At 41.0% G+C, this 21,195-nt stretch overlaps 1 protein-coding gene across 1 annotated transcript in view; it reads left to right on the top strand.

Annotated features, from left to right (window-relative positions):
• The window catches only part of HACD2 (3-hydroxyacyl-CoA dehydratase 2), a 102,644-nt gene extending 83,126 nt beyond the window's left edge, over positions 1 to 19,518 (top strand). The window contains exons 5-7 of the mRNA XM_060639764.3: positions 9,013 to 9,134; positions 11,016 to 11,194; positions 16,439 to 19,518. Of these exons, the coding sequence (XP_060495747.1) occupies positions 9,013 to 9,134; positions 11,016 to 11,194; positions 16,439 to 16,521 (384 nt within the window). The 3' untranslated portion in view covers positions 16,522 to 19,518. The remainder of the gene's footprint in view (positions 1 to 9,012; positions 9,135 to 11,015; positions 11,195 to 16,438) is intronic.
• Positions 19,519 to 21,195: the final 1,677 nt, after the last annotated feature.

The raw sequence follows: 21,195 nt of genomic DNA, 5'->3' as shown, positions 1-21,195 counted from the left end.
CCTTCACCCACATCCATCCCGTGTTCCCTCATAACCAGTTCAAGTCATACATTCTTGGCAAGAATACTAGAGAAATGGTGCTGTGATCTTCTCAGGGCATCACCTGAGGTGGCAGTGTGCCATGACTACCCATCCTGCTCCAGTGGTGTTGACTCCAGTCACATGCTCCTGTTGGTCTTTTCCCACCTTCAGGTAACGTCTTCCCCTTTTTATTGATGTGTATTTTGTGGGAATGACTCCTGCCTGTATCAGCCACTCTGTGGTGGTTACTAGATGATGATCCTCTATTTCTGTCACCCCTTTTACATGTATTAGGTGGCTTCCTACTGTAAGGAATAGCTTTCCCTTTCTCCCATTTATTTATTCAATTTATTCATTTATTTCACTTATATCATTAGTTTGGACTCATGAATTCCTGTGCATTTCAGTGGATTGTAATCTGTTACTTACTTTGATGTTAAAATTGTCTGATTTGGCCAGTGGGAGCCCTTTCTCCTTGTCCTTTTGATTTATCTCTTCATTTGTTGAGCATTTTCTTACTTTCTGACAAAAAAGATTTCCAGACTTATCTTGTACTTCCCCTGGCCCAGCCTTGGAATCAGCCATTTTGCCAAGGAGCTCTGGTTCCTTTTAGTGGGAGATGGTATTTAAGGACCCAAGATCTGGGTAGCTGAGATGCTTCATGCTACTGGTGTGTTAATGCTTCTAGGTCCTTTCAGTGGAGGAAGCTAGGAGATATACACGCACGCACACACGCGCGCGCGCGCACACACACAGACATGCATACTGTACATACATCTAAAAGTATATAGCTCTGTGTGGGTGTGTGTATATGTATCTGTGATTGATTATGAGTTCATACAGATTCCTTCAATTACAATCCAACACCTTAGTTTTCTCTCTGGCATCCTCCCTCCCTGTTTGTAAATACTTCTCAAACAATATGAAGCCCCCCCACCCTTTTTTAACATATTGATTTCTTTGCTGAGCTTACTCTTTACTCCATGTAACTGATTTCCAAACCACACTGGCCATCTCTTCTACCCATCACCTCTTGTGTCTCCCTCCCCTCCCTATCCTCAGTTGCTAGGCCTCTGGCTCACACCTGTCTGCAGCCCCCCCCACCTTCCCTCTTCTGTCCTTGTCATTGGCCTCCAGACCCACTGGCCTTCCATGTCCATGTGGCTCCCTACCCCTCACCACATCGAGCTTTTATCCCCCATGCTGACTCCTCCATGAGGGGAAAGGAAAGAGACATTTAGGTGAATCTTAATGTCTACCCAGACACAAACTTGAAATGATTGGGAAGATCACTTCTCTGGAAAACTAGAGGCTTATCCCAAAAGGTGTTCTGTTCTTTTTTTCTCATTTTCTTTTTTATCTTTATAAGTTTGTTTTCATCTTGAATTCAAATAATATTTTGCATTTTTATTTCTGCAGAGCAGAGATAGAAAAGAGAAACAAGCTTTTGAGATAGATTTTTAGGGGTGTTGGCAGTAAGTTAAACTCAGGAAGTAAAACAAGGCTAAAACAAAAAAGCATTGAAGATAATTAGCAAAAAGCAAGGCTCAGGGAAGAAGTTTCACACTAATTGTAGGGAATTCATTAGGGTTTGTTTCAAATTCTTATGTTGGTTTCTATCTCAAGTCAATTGATTCATGATTAAATTCATTTCATGGGTATATTCAAGATATCTCTGGACAGCAGTGACCTAGAATTTTTCATACTTTATCCAATCCTTTTCAGTGAGCCTATTCCGTTCAGTCCGCCCATTATCTCCTTTATGAGAAGTGGGCCACATTTTTTGAAAAGTCATAGCTTTCTTGATATTCCTTATCTGTTCTCTAGGCTCTTGTATATGGATTCCTTTGAAGTTTTCTTGATTTCGTAAGAGAGGTGTTCTTCCTATAACAACAGGTGTGGGTGGGTGGGTGTGTGCGTGCACACGTTTGAGAGACAGACAGAGAACTGTTCAGAGTTTAGGGGCACATACCTGGGTTCAATTTCTGTAAGGCTCACTTGCCTCATCTGCAAAATGGAGATTTAATGAGGTAATATATATAAAAACATACTTTGTATATAGTAAGAGTTCAGTAACTATTGAGTACAATTATATTTACTCGCTGTAATTATTAAAAAGGGATTACTAAAACAATTAAAAATGGTCAAAGGACTTGACTAGACATTACTTAAAAGAAGATATACAAATGACCCAATAACCACATGCTTAACATCAATAATCATTAGAGACTGTGTGTCAAAACCACAATGAGATGCTACTTCATACTCACTAGGATGGCCACTATCAAAAAAAAAAGGAAAGAAAATTACAAGTGTTGATGAAGATGTGAAGAATTGGAGCCCTTGTGCACTGGTGGTGGGAGTATACAATGGTGCAGCCATTGGTTTAGCAGTTCCTCAAAAAGTTAAATATAGAATTACCATATGATCCAACAGTTCCACTCCTAGATATGTGCACAAGAGAATTAAAAACAAGGTACTCAGATACTTGTATACCCATTTTCATAGCAACATTATTCACAGTAGCCAAAAAGTGGAAACAACGCAAATGTCCATCAACGGTTGAATTAACAAGCAAAATATAATGTATACAAACAATGGATTATTCACCCTTTAAAAGGAAAGAAATTCTGGTACATTCTACAACATAGAGGAACTGTGCAGGCATTCTGCTAAATTAAATAAGCCAGACACAGAAGGACATATATTGTATGAATCCCCTTAAGTGAGGTACCTAGAATAAGCAAAATCTTACAGACAGAAAGTAGAATTGTGCTTACCAGGGACTAGAGGGGTATACGGGGTTATTACTTACTGGGTACATAGTTTTTTTAGGGTGATGAAAAGTTTTTGAGATGGATAGTGGTGATGGTAGCACAACATGGTGAGTGTTGTGAATAAATGCCCCTGAATTATATACTTTAAAATGGTTAAATTTGTAAATTTTATGTTATGTATATTTTACCACACACAAACAATTGATCCCCTCCCTGAACACACACACACACACACACACACACAGTCTGTCAAAGGAAGACTGAAGAATGATATCTGTACACAGGTCATATGAAGGGAAAATTTGGAGGGAGGGGTCATATGAACCTAGAATGGGGATTGACCTGTGGGCCAAATCTAGCCTGCAATTTATAATGGTTTTTACATTTTTAAAGGGTGTGAGAAACAACAAAGATGAATACATGACAAAGCCTAAAGTATTTGGAGGCAAAGCCTAAAATATTTGTTATTTAGCCATTTACAGAAAAAGCTTGCCAACACCTGGTCAGGAACATTGCTGTGGAGTGAATTGTGTTCTCCCCAAATGTGTGTGTTGAAGCCCTAACCCCCAGTATTGTGGTATTTGGAGGGCATATAAGAAGTACTTAGGTTTAGATGAGGTCATGAGGGTGGGATCCTCATGAGGAGGTTGGTGCCCTTATAAGAAGAGACCCTAGAAGGCTCTCCCTTTCCCTCCCTGCCACATGAAAACGTGATAATAAGGTGCTAGCTGCAAACCGGGAAGAGACCCCTTACCAGAAACCAAATATGCCAGCACCTTGATCTCAGCCTCTAGAACTGTGAGAAAACATATTTCTGTCGTTTAAGCCACCAGTCTGTGGTATTTTATTACAGCAGCCCCAGCAGACTAAGACAAACATACTCTTCAGAGCTCTGCCAAGAGACTCAAGTCCTTGCCTTCTAGATTTTACCAAAATCTCCTCTCTTCACAAATGAAGGGGGTATTAAGGAGAAGAAAGAACACTTATCATAAAGCATGATCTTGGGATTTCTTTAAAATAACCAGAGCGGGAAGCAGCAGGTTCCGAAATGCTAAGAAGAATAGGGTTTCTACAATAGTGATTTTCTTATGTGGCACCATCTGTTTTCCTTTGAATGTAATAAAAATGACAGCTTTTCATGTACTGATACTCCCTGAGCCTTTTAAAGTCAAACATATGATGCTATTTGTGTGTAAAGGTTTTTCTCTTGCACCCATTTGTTTCTCCAGCTTGAATTTCTATGTAAACTCCCTTGGCTAAATTACACAAGCCTCCCACACCCAAGCGCCTACACCCTCGCCATAGAGCAGGGGACGGAAACCTGCCGTCTGCAGCACGGAGGGTCCGGTACGCAGCTCACTGACTGCACTGGGCAGAGGAAGGCTTCCAGACTGGCAGAGCCGCCCCACTCCCACTCCCATTTGTGCCACGATTGCAAACGTGCAACTTTGAAACATGGCTTTCGGACATTTTTGGCAACCAACCCTTTGTCCCCTGCTTTTCCTTTGTAAACCTTGATAAACCTCCTTTATCTCCCTTCTTCTCCTCCCCCCCCCCCCCCCCACATACCTACTTTTCTCTTAAAAGGCAATAATATAATTTAAAGTAAACATCAGGGTGCCTGGTGGCTCAGTTGGTAGTGTGTGCGACTCTTGATCTCTGGGGTCATGACTTTCAGCCCCATGCTGGGCATAGAGATTACTTTAAAGAAAAAAAAACTTAAATGTCATATTCTTTTTTAAAAGACAGTTTTATGGAGGTATAATTTACCTACGATCAAATTCACCCATTTTAGGTGTACAGTTCAGTGCTGTTTAGTAAATTTACCAAGTTGTGTAACCGTCATCATAATCCAGTTTTAGAGCATTTCCATCACCTCACTGTGATCCTTCATGCCCTTTAAAGTTCATTCCTAACCCACTCCCAGCCCATGGCAACAAGTAATCTACTTTCGTTCTTTCTTTTTTTTTTAATGTTTCATTTTTGAGAGAGAGTGAGAGCACCAATGGGGTAAGAGCAGAGAGAGGGGGAGACAGAGGATCTGAAGCAGGCTCCAGGCTCTGAGCTGTCAACACAGAGCCTGACACAGGGCTCAAACACATGAACCGTGAGATCATGACCTGAGCTGAAGTCAGATGCTTAAGCAATTGAGCCACCAGGCGCCCCAGTAATCTACGTTCTGTCTCTAGATTTGCCTTTTCTGGACGTTTCATATAAATGAAATAGTTTGCATTTGGCGTCCTTCACTCAGCAGCATGTTTTTGAGGTTTATCTATATTGTAGCATGTATCGATATTTCTTTGTGTGGCCAAATAGTAGTCCTTTGTATGGATTATATCACATTTTGTTTATCCATTTGCCAGTTGCTGGACATTTGGGTTGTTTTTACTTTCAGCTGTTCTGGGTAATGCTGTGTGACGATTGCCAGCACATCTTTGTGTAGGCATATTAAACCTCTTATTCGTGATAATGAATAAAATCATGTGTTTCTAGTTCCTAATTCAAAGAGTAGCTAAGTTGAACTTTTTATAATTGTAGGCCTTAGCCCTTCCAAAAACCCCTCCAAAGCTAAACTGGCTTTTTTTTTTTTTTTTTTTTTTTACCTTAAGTGATCTTTTTCTCTGAGTCATTGGCCTTTGATAGAAAGGCTCCCCATGTGTTAGAAAAGTGTTCCCAACTCCTGCTTTAAAAACAAAAACAAAAACAAACAAACCAGAAAGAAAGAAAATAGATGGTATCATTTGAGTTAAGGGGCACTGACCCCGCACATGCCTTGTGTGCAGACCTGTGTCAGGGCCCGAGAAAGCCACCTGAGAGGAGAAGCGGAGCCCTGAAGACCTTAGAGTCAGGGATAAAGAGCCAGAGAACTATTCCCGTGGTATGCCCTCAGTAGTCAGCAATGAAGGGAGGTCTTTAAATTATTCTCTCCTCCCTCATCTTCTTTGATAAAGGAAACTTATTTTTAAGTACTCTTAAAAGACTCTACCCATTTCTTTTCCAGTTAAAAAAATTTCCATTTATGCAAAGAGGTTGGGGTTAGCCAGAGTCTTGTGCCTTTCCCATGTACAGGTTATATGCACACCCCACCCCTCTCTACAAAGAACAGCAGCTGGAAGCTTTCATTGGCTGCTTCTAAGTCAGCCTTCCACCCTGCTCAGGACTTTCTCCTGAGCAGTCTCAGTTTGACTATGTCCAGAGTCGGGAAGCACACGGCTTCATGGGGCGGCCTATTTCATTAGTCAACTGGTTTGTTACACACTTCTTATTTTAACTAGGCATTTTTACTCCCTGTTAACTTTGCCATTAGTCTTGTGTCCATATGCCAGTTGCACACAATATTCATTTACATATTCTGAAGTAGTTAACCTTCTCCTTTTCCAAAGTAAGCTTTGCTTGTTCAGGGGTTCTCATAACCTACTCAGACCTCTGGGTGGGATCTAATCTATTTGGAATGGAATCACTGGGATGAGACTATTAATGTGGCCAAATACTGGTTGGTTGCTTGGCTGATTGGTCGTTTGAACAACCACCTGCACCCTGTTGGCACATATGAAGTTTGTAGTTCACTAAAAACTGCTCATCTCCCAGATTCATAAGCTGAGTCTTCTCCATTCTGTGGTGGAGTCATTCTGTTGCTGCTGAATAGTTAGCCTGGTTAAATTTTATCTTACTGGGTTTTTTATTGTGGTAAAACATAACAAAATTGTCCATGTTAACCATTTTTAAGTGTATGGTTCAGGTGCAGTAAGTACATTCCTGTCGTTGTACAATCATCACCACCGTCCGTCTCCAAAACATTGTTCATCTTTCCCAACCAAAACTCTGTATTCATTAAACATTTATTTCCTATTTCCTCCCACCCCTCACCCCTGGCAGCCTTCTATTCCTACTTCCTGTCTGAATTTGACTTCTCTGGGTACCAGATGAGTGGGATATAGTACTTGTCTTTTTGTGACTGGCTTATTTCACTTAGCAAATTGTGTTCAAGGTTCATCCACATTGTAGCATGGGTCAGAACTCCCTTTTTAAGGCTGACTAATATTCCACTGTATGTATATACCATTCAACTCTTGATGGACATTTGGGCTGTTTCTACCTTTAAGCTATTGTGAATCACGCTCCTGTGAACACAGGTATACAAATAGCCGTTTGAGTCTCATTGATCTTACTAGCTTCAACTCATTACATTCTGTCCCTGTTTTGTGTCATTGGATAATTGTTTACAAATCAGATAAGCTTGGATCACTGACTTTACCCAAGTACCTTCCTGTTAATCTGAAGGTACCATTTGTATAACATGGTCTTCACAGCTGGGTTCTGGGAGCACCTGCTTTCACATCCAGCCTGAGTGTGAGCTTGTTACCGTTCTTTTGGTTCAAATCTAACTTGGGCCTGGAGAGAATGAGTCCAGTAACCCCGAGGCTGGACCAGAGTGCAAGGGGGGTTGTTTGTTACCTGTCTTTTGGAAGGCCACTTAAGACTATACAGAAACTAATATCAGGTATCCAAAGCAAGAACTTAATCTTGGAGTGACCTGATTAGAATTGAATTTGTTTGCTCCACTTAGCAAAAAGCACAAAGTGCTTTTAGGAATCAGAAGATGAATAAAACACGTTCCCTGCTTTCAAGATGATTAGAATGCAAAATATTGGAAGGGCTCCCTATTGCAACCCAGAGATCTTTAGGCAAGCCTTCATCCCATAGCTGTAAAACAGATCTTCAGATGAGGAAGATTACAAAATACATCAAAAAGCAAAATGCTCTGAAATTATGTTTTAGTATAGGTGGATTTTAAGCAAGGATTTGGGGACAGACTGAAAAATGAAACGTAAAAGCTTCAGAGGTATTTAGGTTTTACTCGGGCTAATACAAGAGCACCAGGAAAACAAAAAGTACTCTTGCTCTTGACAGTGCAAAATTCTTATTATTTTTAGGGATTAGTAACTATGCATTTATGAAATTCTTTGTCAGAGCAATTTAGCTAATAGGTATGTAAATGACTAGTTATTTTATTGCGTAGGTGGATCGCTCCATGTACCCTCTCTGAGGAAGAATATAAGTGCGAAAAAGTATTCACATTGCAAATGCAAGGAAGAAAAGTTAAGGTTAGAATGCCATACCTTTGTTGTATTAGGTGTTAGGAATAAGGCAGAGAACATCCATCTTGTCCAAATCTGTCCTGTTTACTCAGTGGAATTTCTTCATCACATCCAGCTCTCTGACTGCCTGTATTAGATTCAAGAAACCATGAGTGAATTGGGTACAAGGTAGTTTCTTGTTACTGGTCTTCCAGCCTGGACCAGGATCATTATAAATGTGGCTGGGGGGATGGCGGAGGCACTGAAAGCAAATGCCAGTGTGGTAGAAATACATTCCACGTGAGATTTGCAGTCCAAGGCATCTAAAACCTAAAAACCACCTGGGGGGGGGGGGGGGTGCTGTGTTCAAGTTTATCGTTATTTTCATCATGAAAATAATCCAGAAGAGGCTGGAAATTCCAGAGCCTCCTGTGGTCAGCATGGAAGTTTCTATAATTTTTAAGTTAAACCAGGCTTCTTCAGGGGAAGAAATCACCAATGGGAGAGAATAAATGGGCTATGCCTTTCAGACAGTCTCTGGCTCTTCTTCCTTCACTTGAACTTCATCCTACCCAGTGAATTAGCCTCATCTTCAGTTGTATTTCAGGCACTATGTTCCCCTCCTTTGAAGTTTCCTCAGATTCTTAGCTGTCATGCAGATCAAATTAAAATTCTTGTTAACGGACAGACCCCAAGCTTGCCACCAGTTTGCCCTGCTACCTTCTTATCTAACTAGTCTTGACTCCCACTAACATCAGTTCACATTCTCCGCAGCAGGCCAGCAGACAAAACACTCATCTGTGTTTCTTTTTTCCTGTGGGCTATAACTCGTGGGATTCCTGTTTCTGCCCCTCCTACTCATCAGTAAGCTGAGTTCTTCTCACTGGCCCTTAATCACTCGGCTCTACACAGCTGTTGTGATAGGCACGTGTTCCTATATATGGTAGGTAGGCTCTTCCTGTGCTGTGCTGTGGCCCCCAAGGATACAGACCAGGGCTGTGTCCAGTTGTTCAGTCCCCTAGCTCGGCAAGAGGGCGGGGGTGGGGGAGGGGGCGTGGCTGGTGCTGCACACTGGTGCAGCTTCTTTGTTAAAATGTTTTATGTGTTTGCTTTTGCTTTTGTTCCTTTTCCTTCAGGTACAGAGTGAAGACAGTGTCCTCCTGTTTGTTATTGCCTGGACAATCACAGAAATTATCCGTTACTCCTTTTATACTTTCAGTCTATTAAACCATCTGCCTTACCTCATCAAATGGGCCAGGTAAAGTACATGGGATAAAGATTAACTTTTGAAGTGATCCATCACTGTATTTGTCCTTTTTTGCTAAATATTGTCTCCAAGCTCCTAAAAATAAATATATATACGATGTCAACTATACTTCAGAGTTTTTTTTAATTGTATGAGACAGGTGTTGGGATTGGTGATAACAAGACTGGTCTTCGGATTTCATCAGGATAAGGGATGCTCCTTAACTTTGATTATTAGAAATACTGTTTTAAGTTGTATATATTTATTTTTATTGGATCAATTATTTTCATTTAAATTATTCGGTAGAGATTTGATGTAACATCTCTTTTTTTTCATACCAAATTTTACTGATGAGCTCCTGCCCTTATGTTTTTTGGACCAAGTCCAATTCTCCTAGTCTCAGTTTTGCCAAGAGGCTATGACTCAGTTTTTAATTCATAACAAACGATACATGTGGTTTTAGAATGTTAGCAATTTTATTTTGCTTTGATAATTTTTGCCAGCAGTATTTGTTATGAATTGGGTAAAGGGCTGACAGTTCATCCATTTATCTGAACTAATTCAGGAGATGGTTGTGAGCAATGTTCTGAGTTGGAGAAGACTGTGGGGAGAGTGACAAAGCAAAAGGATCAAAACTGTCCTTGGGACCCAACTGCTCATTTCATAGAAGGAAAATGGTGCTTCCTAGACAATTTATGAGTTTGATGGTTAAATTACAGACATCAATCAGTTGTTTCCAACGTTTCAAGTATGCAAACTTCCTTTTTCCCCCCAGTACACAATTTTATTAGGAAAAGGGAAGAATGGAAAAAGATAGCAATTAGTAACTAACCAGGCAAGCATCATGGAAGCTGTCTGGTCTGTTACAGGGAGAGTTGGCTGCCCAGCCCTGAACTTATCAGTGGAGAATGATTTTCTTGTCCATGGTTGTCCATGGCCTATGGAAGAATCTTCCTTTTCCACTGACCTCTTTAGCATGGCTGAAGCTGGCAGCGGGGAACACGGTGAACACGGCTTCCGTTCTTTGTCACAGATTCCTCAGCACAACTTCTGCACCTGGAAGTTTGGAACCCAGAGTGCTCGCTGTCAGCTACAAACACCAAAGCCTCTTTAAAATTTGAGCTGATGGTTTCCTTAGCAATACTAACACCTCCGAATGATTTCCAGTTAGTTCCACAGGATGAACTTCTCTCTGAATTCTTTTTGAAACATAATTCCTTTTTAAAGTGAAAAAAATTGTGTGGATTCTCCTCTGTAATAGTAACTGTAGGGTTGGGTTGTTTGTTTTGTTTTGGTTTTGAAAAATTGCATAGTGACCAAAAGCTGTTAGGAACTTTTAAGGTTTTTGAAATTAGCATATATTTCATTTTTCACAATAACATGTACAGACATTTGGCTAATAGCAGCACTAAAAGCACACTGGATGCGCTATGTTTTTCAGTCCACAGACCAGTTTGGTATACATTGTAGGGATTCTAGCTACATGCTCTAACGTCTCCCCCACCAACTCCCTGCAAAGCCCCCAGCTCCACTTCTACCCCACAGGGCAGGATCCTTATATGAACCATGACTCAGTGCCTCTACTTCACCAATGATTGGCATCATCCTTGTTATTTTAGGGAGTTGTATTGAATGTTGTTTATTGGGCCAAACTGAACAAATTGTAAGCTGACTGAACACATTTATTATGTTTTATTTTAGAACATTCAGAGACATACCTGCTATAGGCCCTTTCCAAAGACTGGCTTGTAAAGCATGAATTTAAATAGTGGGCAAACAGGAAAAAGTAGAAACAGTAGCTTCCTGGAAAACCTGTACGGATTAGAAGGGTGGGAATGTATCCTACTAGTGCTGGCTTCGAGCCTCAGTCATGAATATTCTGTTTTGTTTCAGGTATACACTCTTCATTGTGCTGTACCCAATGGGAGTGTCAGGAGAGCTGCTCACAATATATGCTGCTTTGCCCTTTGTCAGACAGGCGGGCCTGTACTCCATCAGTTTACCTAACAAGTACAATTTCTCCTTTGACTATTATGCATTCCTAATTCTGATAATGATCTCCTACATTCCAAGTAAGTAAACAGTTATACATATATTTATTTATGTTTTTAAAACTGGCTCTACAATAACTAGAGTTAAATGCCTTTGGATGTTTTTATACCATATCCAAATAAATGTAAATCTGATTTATTGGGAACGCTTTGGTTTTTATTGAATGCTGACTGTTAGAGGGAATTTTCTCTGGTAGTAATTGAATAAAGATGAACCGTTCTCAAGATAGCTGCCAAAATGCAGCCCTTCTCAGTGTGTAGGTTTGGAACAGTGAATACCGAGAAAGGTTAACTACCTATTGAGGGAACGTGCTGAGTAGAAAACAAAAAAGGCCATTAAAGACTTACCGTGAGTTTTTCTGTCTCTTGAGAACTGCTTGTTAAGGTATTTGGAAAACATTGTAAAGAGATTTTTGCATTTTTATTTTATCAAAATAGTTACTTCATTTTTAAGGAACCGATAGTTAACTAGAAACAAATAGCAAAATAAAAATATATTTTTTTCTATATTTCTTATTTTCTTGTTTGGAAATAATCACTAAAATCATCTGAATAGGACATATGTTCTCTTCAGGATGATTTCCAGTTATTTTAATAATCCTGCTAAAGGTTGAAATACAGGTAATCAGATGTGCCTATCAGCATATTCGGTAACAAAGAGAAATGGCCATGTTTGAGGCTTCTGTGAAGTGAATCCTGTTTGCTGAGGAAGAGTTGTTTAGTCCTTTGCTCAAATTCTGATATTCACTTGAAATCCTATGATTGATTTTCACATATCCAAAAAGATTTTGTTCTAGGCGAGGATATGTAAAGTTAATGTGTCTTCTCATTTAGCTATTTTTATAGCCATTGTGACTGTGAGTTTTATTTTAGTCTGTAAGATGCTATATTCTCCCCTAAACCTCAGGTTAAATTCAGACAGGAAGGTTGGATTTTTCTTCAGCCCACAGTGTGAACTGAATGAATCATCCTAACAATCGTAAGCGACATGTTTGTGTCCCTCTGTGGAAAATTGCATTTCATGCGTTGTGAGAAAAAAAACAAAAAAACAAAAACTACATCCAGATTTCATGTGAACGTTTATCTTGGAGAAATTCTTGGACTGTAATTCTGCTTCATGATTCATTTTCCACTCTTTATTAATTATCAAGTCCTCCTCTTTGGTACTGGAACCGTGGTGGCCAAAGGCCCTTTCTCTTCAAATTAAAAAGGTAGTTGATTTTCAAACAAAAAAGATAAATAGAGAAGAGTCTAAATTAGCTTATGGTTGTTCATCTTTCTAGTTTCGTTCCCTTCGAGTTTCATTTTCCAGTCTCTAAATATTTTTTATTTCATTTATATTTTTTAATGTTTGTTTTTAAAAGAGAGAGAGAGAGAGCATGAGCAAAATAGGAGCAGAGAGAGAGGGAGACACAGAATCTGAAGCAGGCTCCAGGCTAAGTAACCTCCACACCCAACGAAGGGCTCGAACTCACAATCCCAAAATCAAGAGCCACACGCCCCACCGACTGAGCCAGCCAGGTGCCCCCCATTTTCCAATATCTAGAGCCACGGTTCCTAGTTGCAGTGTTGCCACCCCCAGAGTAGCACACGTTATCCCAGTGGGCACCACAGGATTTATTTAAAATCAGCAAAAGTTTTTGGGGCACCTGGGTGGCTCAGTCGGTTGAGCATCCGACTTTGGCTCAGGTCTTGATCTTGCAGTCCGTGAGTTCGAGCCCTGGTTTTGTCTCTGTGCTGACAGCTCAGAGCCTGGAGCCTGCTTTGCTTGTGTCTCCCTGTCTCTCTGCCCCTCCTCCCCACACAATCTCTCTTTCAAAAATAAACATTAAAAAAATTTTTTTTTTAATTTTTAAATCAGCAAAAGGTTTTGAATGAATAAGAGATAGGTATCAGATTGGATAACTGGCAGAGGAGCAGGGATAGTATCATGAAATCAAATTATGGAGCCCCTACCTCAGAGATGCTATAAGATCTTAGTCTGCCAAAGAAGGAATGTCTTCATTCCAGGACAGCCTGAGTCTCTCTGTACCTCCTAGTCTTTTTTGTGGTCTGGTGGCCTACCAGTGCCCAGACTTTTGCCTCTGCCTATACTGAACCCTTTATCTAGTTAAGGGGCCTGGTCAAGCACAGGTGATAGTGATTCCCAAGGGAAAACAAACCCCGTTCCGTGGGATTGTCCTTATGGGCCTTAAGACTGAGAGATAGGAGAGAACACAAAGAGTAGGTTGGGGTTCTCCACAGAAGTTGGCTTTCTTGACCTGGGTTCCTTCCCCTTCTTCCATTCTCAGCCTCGTTTTGCTAAGAACTTGGCTTGGTTGAAGTCTATATTACTTCTTTCTTAAGGTGGCTTAACTCCTATAGACCAAGAAAAAGGGCTGATTTCAAATAAAGATTAACAGATTTTCTCCAAATCCCTGACACACACACACACACACACACACACACACACACACACACACACACCCCGCCCCAATCCAGGGTCAAGATGACAGCCCAGGCCCTATCTTCAGATATAAATCATTTGTGTCTGCTGGCACTCATTATGGGTTTGGCCTGAGCCAGTTGCCCTGGATGTTTTTAGTTGTTTAGGTTGTTGAGACCAGTTTGTACAGTTCATTCCAGCCAACAGCACATTTCCAACTTTCCAAAACTTTGTATTTATAAGAAGAAAATGCAGAGTTAAGAGAGGTTGCTGTTGACATCCAGCCTTGACCAAATTTGGTGTTCTTTCTACAACTTCAGTTTCTTTTTATCTTCTCTAATGGGAAGTTGGTAATATGTGTGTATTATATAAAAAACATCCTTTCTTTATGGTCCTGACCTATTGTTGCATTGTTGCACATATAACCCAAATTGTAACCCCGGGAATTTTCTTGTCTTGGGGTGCTTTGGAAGCACCCTCACTCCCTTGCAAGGTGCCCCTCTCCCACCTTGCTGCAGCTGCACCGTGTATAGTATCTGTGGGACTTGTAGATGTTTAAGTCCTGTCTACATTTCCTAAACCCCCTACATTGATAAAAGTTGGCTGTAGGGGTTGGGATTTACAAAACAAAAAAGGGGGGTGCTGAGAAATGAGAAACACCAATGTAGGGTGAGGACACTGAGAAGTTGGGCACCCTCCAGGTCATCAGTAAGCATAACCACACCTCCGATTTTCAGAGACACTGAGAAGACACTTTTCCCAGGCAGCGTACTTCCGTTTGCTCTCAGCCTCCAGTGTTCCTCTCCCGAGAGGAACCCCTACCCCCACCACAACCCTCGAGTGCACAGCAACCATCCCCATTCCGTGTGTGCTGAACTGGGAGAGAAGAAGGTAAAATGCAAAATAGCCTATTGTCAGGTCGAGATTGTCTTGGGGGGTTTCTTCTTTGGAGTCCATGGTTAAAACTAGTAGCCATGTGTCTGGAATTGTTTTGGCCATTTATAGTTGGGTTCAGCCTAAACATGTGGGTAATTCAGATGGAGACAGCATCACCCAAGTTCTGATCACCAAGAAATCATTACTAGAACTGTAGAGAACCACCAGCCCTAGGGCCCCCATTCTCCTGGCCACCTCCACACACATTCCTTTGCTCGGGCACAGAGAAACCTCCGAAGTTGCAAAGAAATGAGACGGCCATATCCGCCCTCCCATCTCTGACCTCTGGCCCTCACCCATGGGGAGGAGGATACTCAGCCGGCTTGCTGCTGCCACCGAGGGTCTAATGAATGGCTTCCAGGTCATCCTCAGCCCCTCTGAACTAGTGCGGAAGCTTTAGCCAGCCCTGCAACCAGTGCAAAAGTCCTTAGTGTACTTTGCCACAAAGTTTCCCTTTACTAAAGTATATCTATAGAAAAATGACTGGCCCCACATTTTTAAATGATTGCAATTAGCATTCCTTATGGTTTAATTATATCTTTACTTCCAGTTTTTAGATTATAGAGCTTGTCAAATTTTCTGGCTTTCGTACCAGAATAGTTCTCTCCCTGTTGAATTCTGTGCACAAGCTGGGTCTTTTCTCCGAATAACTTCCTGCCTACAAGTAGCGAGTGGAGGGGATGGCAGTCCTGGTCGGTACCGGCGCCTCCTCTGCGGTTTCCCAGATCCATGTGTGCACACCCCCTGATGTCTTAGAGTGCTTCGGGAGGATCGTTTGAAATTTGGCCAACGTGGAACCCATTTAAAAAGGAAGAAACTGTCAGGGGAATAGTGGAAATTACCACCCCTCCCCACCCCCCGCCCAGAAATACAGGTTACTGTCTACAAAGTAGAGATTGGAGCTGTTGAGAAGGGAAGAGGAGGAAGCATATTGTACATTTAAGACCATCCCACTGGAGTTATTACAGTTGTTGAACCCCCAGTTCCCAGTAACCTTGTGAAGGCAGGTGGCTTAGCTGGCATTTCCCAGCAGGAATCCTATAGGCATTTGGGGTGGGACAGCTCTTAGTTGTGGGGACTATCACACATTGCAGGTTTTGGCATTCCTGCTTCGTATGTTAAATGTCAGTAACCTTCCTCCTCCAAATATACACTCCCCTCCCCGCAATTTCCGAATACTCCTAAGGGAGGAGGGGCCACCCCATTTATTTGAGAACCAGTACTTTTTAAAGTAATCTATGAAGTGACCAAGAACAGAATCTCCAGTCCCTAAGATACTAGCTTACTTTTCATCAGGACTTTCTACATCCAAACCTGGCTTCGTCACGTTCAGATGAAATGTCATAGCCCTCCTCCCCCTCCTCAGTCTTCCCATTCAAAGAACAACCGTTCTCAGGAAGTACTTTTGGGAGATCCCCTCAGGTGACAGCAGTGACAGAAGGGGCTAGGCTGAGTGTCAGGAGCCCAGAGACTGGTCCTGATTGCCAAGAATTTGCCGTGAAACCAGACAAGTCACCTACCCCCTCTGGGGCCTGAATTCCTCTGTAAACAGGAATGGTTAAGTCTGTCACTAAATGTCAATTCGGAGAATAAGTGTGAAGATAATATTAGAGGGGGTAGAATGTTATTTGGCAGCTCTGTGGCATCTTGATGGGTAATGGTAGTATGGTACTCTGTGTCACTCTGGTCCTCACCACCCTTTCCCTTCAGCTAAAGCCGGAAAAGGTAAGTCCCTCTGCATTTTTCTTCCCTTTCCCCAGGCGTACTTTGTTCCCTTCCTCGGGGAAGGGATGAGAAAGTAGAGAGTCAGAGAGGACCTCAAGTCCACATGCTTTAGATTTTAAGTGATTTAGATTTAAGCAATTCTAAGTGATCTCTTTAACCAATACTCTCTTTTCTTTCAGTTTTTCCCCAGTTATACTTCCACATGATACACCAGAGAAGAAAGGTCCTTTCTCATACTGAAGAACACAAGAAATTTGAATAGTTCCTGCTTTCTGCACACCCCTAAAAAACAAACTTTTCAATGACAAAAAATGCTGCAGACTTTTTGAGTTCCCAATACGTTTCATAGAAAATAAGTAAGACCTATTTTTAAAGTATTAAAAAAATAAAAACAAGAACCAAAATCCAGTGTCACACAGGCCTGGGATTTTATTTAAAACAAAAAACAAAAACAAAGAACAAAAACTGTTACATAAAACCTCCTGGCAAGTCCATTTCAGCATGCTTTTCAACCAGAAGTTCCCAATATTTATGATGGCTCTAGAAAGGGATTTGGCATTTTATATCCTCCTGTTTCCTTCTTGTATCTGATAAATAAAGATCTGTAACACTAAATACTTGAGAGTTACAGTCTGAGTAATGACGTTGTACCAGCTGAATGCCCGGCTTGCAGTAGAGTTCTGTTTCAGTCTGCAGTGTGTTTATTAGCATTCCCTTTTCAAAGCGCTTGACCGCATGCTGGAAACTCTGTATTTTTGAAGTGGCAAACTTTGTTCTCTTGAATGTTCTGAGATTATGGCTGGGACCTATCCCCTCATATCTAGTGAATTAATTATACAATGTATATGTCTGTGAAGCTTTGGGGTAGTACCTGTAATCTGAAAACAACTAGAACCCTTTTGTTTGTTTTCAGTTGAGTCATTACTGCCTGCCACTAAGAAACGTGCTTGAACTTAGTATGTGTACATCGTAGAGAACCTATCTTATCCAGGGCTCAGCCTCAATCATATTTTAACACAGTGACAGTTCTCAGAAAGGGAAAGCTCGGTCGCTAGTAAATGACAAGTACCTTTCACAGTATCATTCTCAGAACACCCCTGAGTAATGTATTTACCAATAGCTATTCTCGTTTGTGGACCCAAAGCCGGTCAAGTCCCATAAGGAGTTAGAGAATCTGTTACTGAAAGCACATGGAAGGTGTAACTTCAGAAATGTAATCCCGAAGAACATTCAGGGACAGGTTTATACACCCTTATTATTTTATTTTTAAATTTCATTCAACTCTTCTGTTGGGATACTTTTCCCAATTATGGTCCTGTGTAAGTCCCACCAAGTGTAGGTCCAGAGGCAGCGATATGTTCCCGTTGGGCAGCCATGAGCTAAAAGCAGTGTCATCCCCATGTGTTGGAGCAGCCAAGAGATAGTGTCCTGTGGACATGGGCTGATTACTGTCATATCTTCATGCCATTTAATTGCTCAGCTGTGCATTTAAGACTCTTCAAGAAAGGGTTGATGAAAATGTAAAGCCCAAGTTCAGATGTGCATTAGATTTTAAACACAGAATGTTCTTTGTGGATTCTTTCTTCCACCCCCCACCTTTCTTTTTTAATGGTTGATTTAAAAAATTTTAAAAGCCTAGCTTACTAGCTTACTGAGTAGTTATTTAAAATATAGTTGCTAATGTCAGAAGAATGTCATAATGGAAAACTAATTTTTTAAGTGTTATTTTCATAAAAGCTTGACAATTAAGATGAAAATGAGAAGAAAGTATGCAGCCTAAAATTTAATGCAGGCAGATGCGTAATAAAATTATTTTTGAATTGAACATTAAAATTCTGCTTCTTTAAGTCAGCACTCTTAACTTGGGCATGTTGAGATTAGAATCTGTTCTTGTACTTCATAAACTAAATATAGAGGAAAGACTATTTTTCATGCTTTTTCTTTTTTCCAAAATGTACTTCTACTGTAAAACAGAAACAATTTGAGTTACATTAGTCTTATTACTTAGTTTGGGTAAGATTTTTTCAGTCTTTTCTGGAATAGTTCCAGAAGATGGGATAAAAAAAAAAATGTAGATTTTCCAGGATCGCTGGACTGGGGTTTTATTCGGGCCTCTCTGTTATAATTTGTCGCTATTTACAAAGAACGGTCTGTCGCAAACAGTGGTATTGCACCAAATTAAACTTTGGCAGCAAGAACACAGCGCGCAACTCCCTCCTCAAAAAGGGTCTCCACCCCTGTGTGTACTTCTGTCCATCAGCGTTCAAAAGGCTCATGGCAGATAAGTGAGGCGTGCGTGCGGCCATCACCTCCCTCCGTAACTGGTTTCTTTTATCTCCAACATGAATTAACTTCTCCTTTGAAGTGGCAGTGTTCTTTTATGAATTGAGAACATCTAACCCCACCAACTGTCACACCTTAACAACGTGTGAATGAGGAAGGTGGTGTTCGGTGGGTATTTTGTCAGACTTCCCGTTTTCATTTCGGGACACAGTCAAAGGCGTCACCTGCCCGGCTGCCCACCTGATTGGGTATCTCAGGTTACCCCCTTCAGGGACCACCTTCCAGCAGAGAATTCTTTGGGGTATGCAGTAGTGCTTTGTAGACACTGATCTGCATCCTGCTGTGCTCTGTTTGCTCAGGTTGGGATCACTCACTTAACACGTACTGACCGTTATCAAAGGCACCATGGAGAGTTAGTCATGGAATAAAAGCACTGTCCTTCCAGATGAAAGCTGTTCCTCTGGAGCAGACCTCCCACGGGAAGGGTTTAGAAGATGTAGAGGTAAATTACGAGGCATATGAAGATTGTGCCCTCATTTCTACTCGTTTGTTTCGGTTATTCATTTATAATAAAAGATTGGCGTTGACGTGGTACAACCTGCAAATTATTTTCAACTCTGAGTTTCTAGATAAAACATTGTAAAACTTCAAAACCAGTACATACTGCTCCTTTGAAATTTGGGTAAAAAATTATACAACCATATATATAGTCATTTTTGTATTTTTTCTATGTTGTGGAAACCAAAATTGTAATTTTATAAGTCTTTGATTCACTAAAATTATATAATTTAAATGTATTTTTTGTATATTTAGAAATAAGGAGTTCAAAGACTATATCTAACTTTCTATGCATGCATTTGGAAGCTGTTTTTACCTGATAATGTTAACGTAGTAATAAGTTGTATTCATAAAATATGGATCTGTGTTGCATTTCAAAATAAACTGGTGTGTGCTCTGCCTGGATTTGAAATACTGACCAGTGAGTCTAGTGATTTTTCACATTAAGTTGGCCTAAACGTGGCGTTGTAGGAATACGGAACAGTTTCCGTTCTGTCACGGCTTCCAGTTCTTTCTCAGAGGTTTAAAATCTATTTCTGCTATTCATAATGGTTCTGCACTTGACAGGAGAAATAGACAGATTATATTAAGAGGTTTCCAAACAGTCATTCTTCCTGCCAGGCCGTCTTCAAGCTTACCAAACCCCTCTCAGCCTGGTTGCAGAGGGACACGAGGGATTCCACATATAAGTGACCAGGAAGTCTAAGAAAATCGGTAAACAATCGAGGATCCTTGTCTTACAGTGTTTTGGGGTTTGGGGGTTCTTTTACAATATTTTTTTAATCTCACTTTTCTAATATAAGTTAAGAGGGGAAATATTGTTGCCTACCAAAGTTCATCTTATATTAAAACAAGATGTGGGGGCGCCTGGGTGGCTCAGTCAGTTAAGCCTCTGACTCTTGATTTCAGCCCGGGTCATGATCCCATAGTTCGTGAGATTGAGCCCCACATTGGGCTCTGCACTGACAGCACAGAACCTGCTTCCTGCTTGGGATTTTCTCTCTCTCCCTCCCCGGCTCATGCTCAGTCTCTGTCTCTCAAAGTAAATAGATGAACATTAAAGACAAAGAAAGAAAAACAAGATGTGGTCAAGTACCTGCCTCATGAAAATGTCCCCAACTGCAGAGCCATCCGAGGAACCACTTCATGCACTCTCGAGTTCACAGTAGGTAGTGGCAGAAGGGATGCTGACAGGATACGCCCCGCCTGGCCACTTCTGGCCTGCTAGTTACAGACCCCAGACCTCTTCACCTCCGAGTGAAAGTGCTGATGTGCCCATGGGATGGGTATTTTCTAGAAGGCGATCTCTGAGTGACCTTTTCTTATGTGCCTCTAGCAGTAAGGTGGCCACTGCTGGGTCTGCCAGGTCCTTCTCAGACTTAACCATCACTGTTGGTCTCTGTTCCAAAGGGAACATTTTCTTCCTACCTGCTGTCACGGCTTAGACATTACCAGCACAGTGGTTACAGAATCACTCTTGTGTACAGTCTAGTCTGTTTCAGATAGGCTTTTCATTTATGAAAAGAATTATTTCCACTAACACTAAGGAACAGATGGTAAAGTTAATAGTAGAGGCTACCCAGAAAATCCAACCTTTACAATCTTAGTGTGGTAATGGGAAACCAGGGCTTTCTAATTTGTCATTGTCCTATTTTGTGGCAATTATGTGTACTATGTTAACATAATAAGCTCTAGCCTGAGGAATTACCACTGGTATAATTAAGAGACCTACTGTTACACACACTGTTCCAAAAATACCGCTGTGTTGTTCTGTTCCCTTTAACAAGAATGGAGACTAGCTTTGCGATTCCTCATATTATTTAAAAAAAAAAAAAAAAAAATCCCAGCCTTACAAATGGACTGGCTCATTGTCATACAATTTAGTGGTGAAGAAACTGTTCTAAGCAACTCTTACCAAAATTGCCATACCTATTAACATTCCCCTGCCTGCAGCTGAGAACCAGAGTTACAAGAGAGCTGTATGAGTTTTTGACCAATGCTTTGTTTTTAAAGTGAGAGACTATTTAATCTTTTTAGTTCTCAAAGCTAGAAGGATAGTCCTTAGTGTTACTGGGGCAGATCTCGCTACCAAAAT

Source organism: Panthera onca, chromosome C2 (genome assembly GCF_046562875.1).
Source record: "Panthera onca isolate mPanOnc1 chromosome C2, mPanOnc1 haplotype 2, whole genome shotgun sequence".
Taxonomy (NCBI): domain Eukaryota; kingdom Metazoa; phylum Chordata; class Mammalia; order Carnivora; family Felidae; genus Panthera; species Panthera onca.
This window is presented reverse-complemented; position numbering and strand designations above follow the sequence as displayed.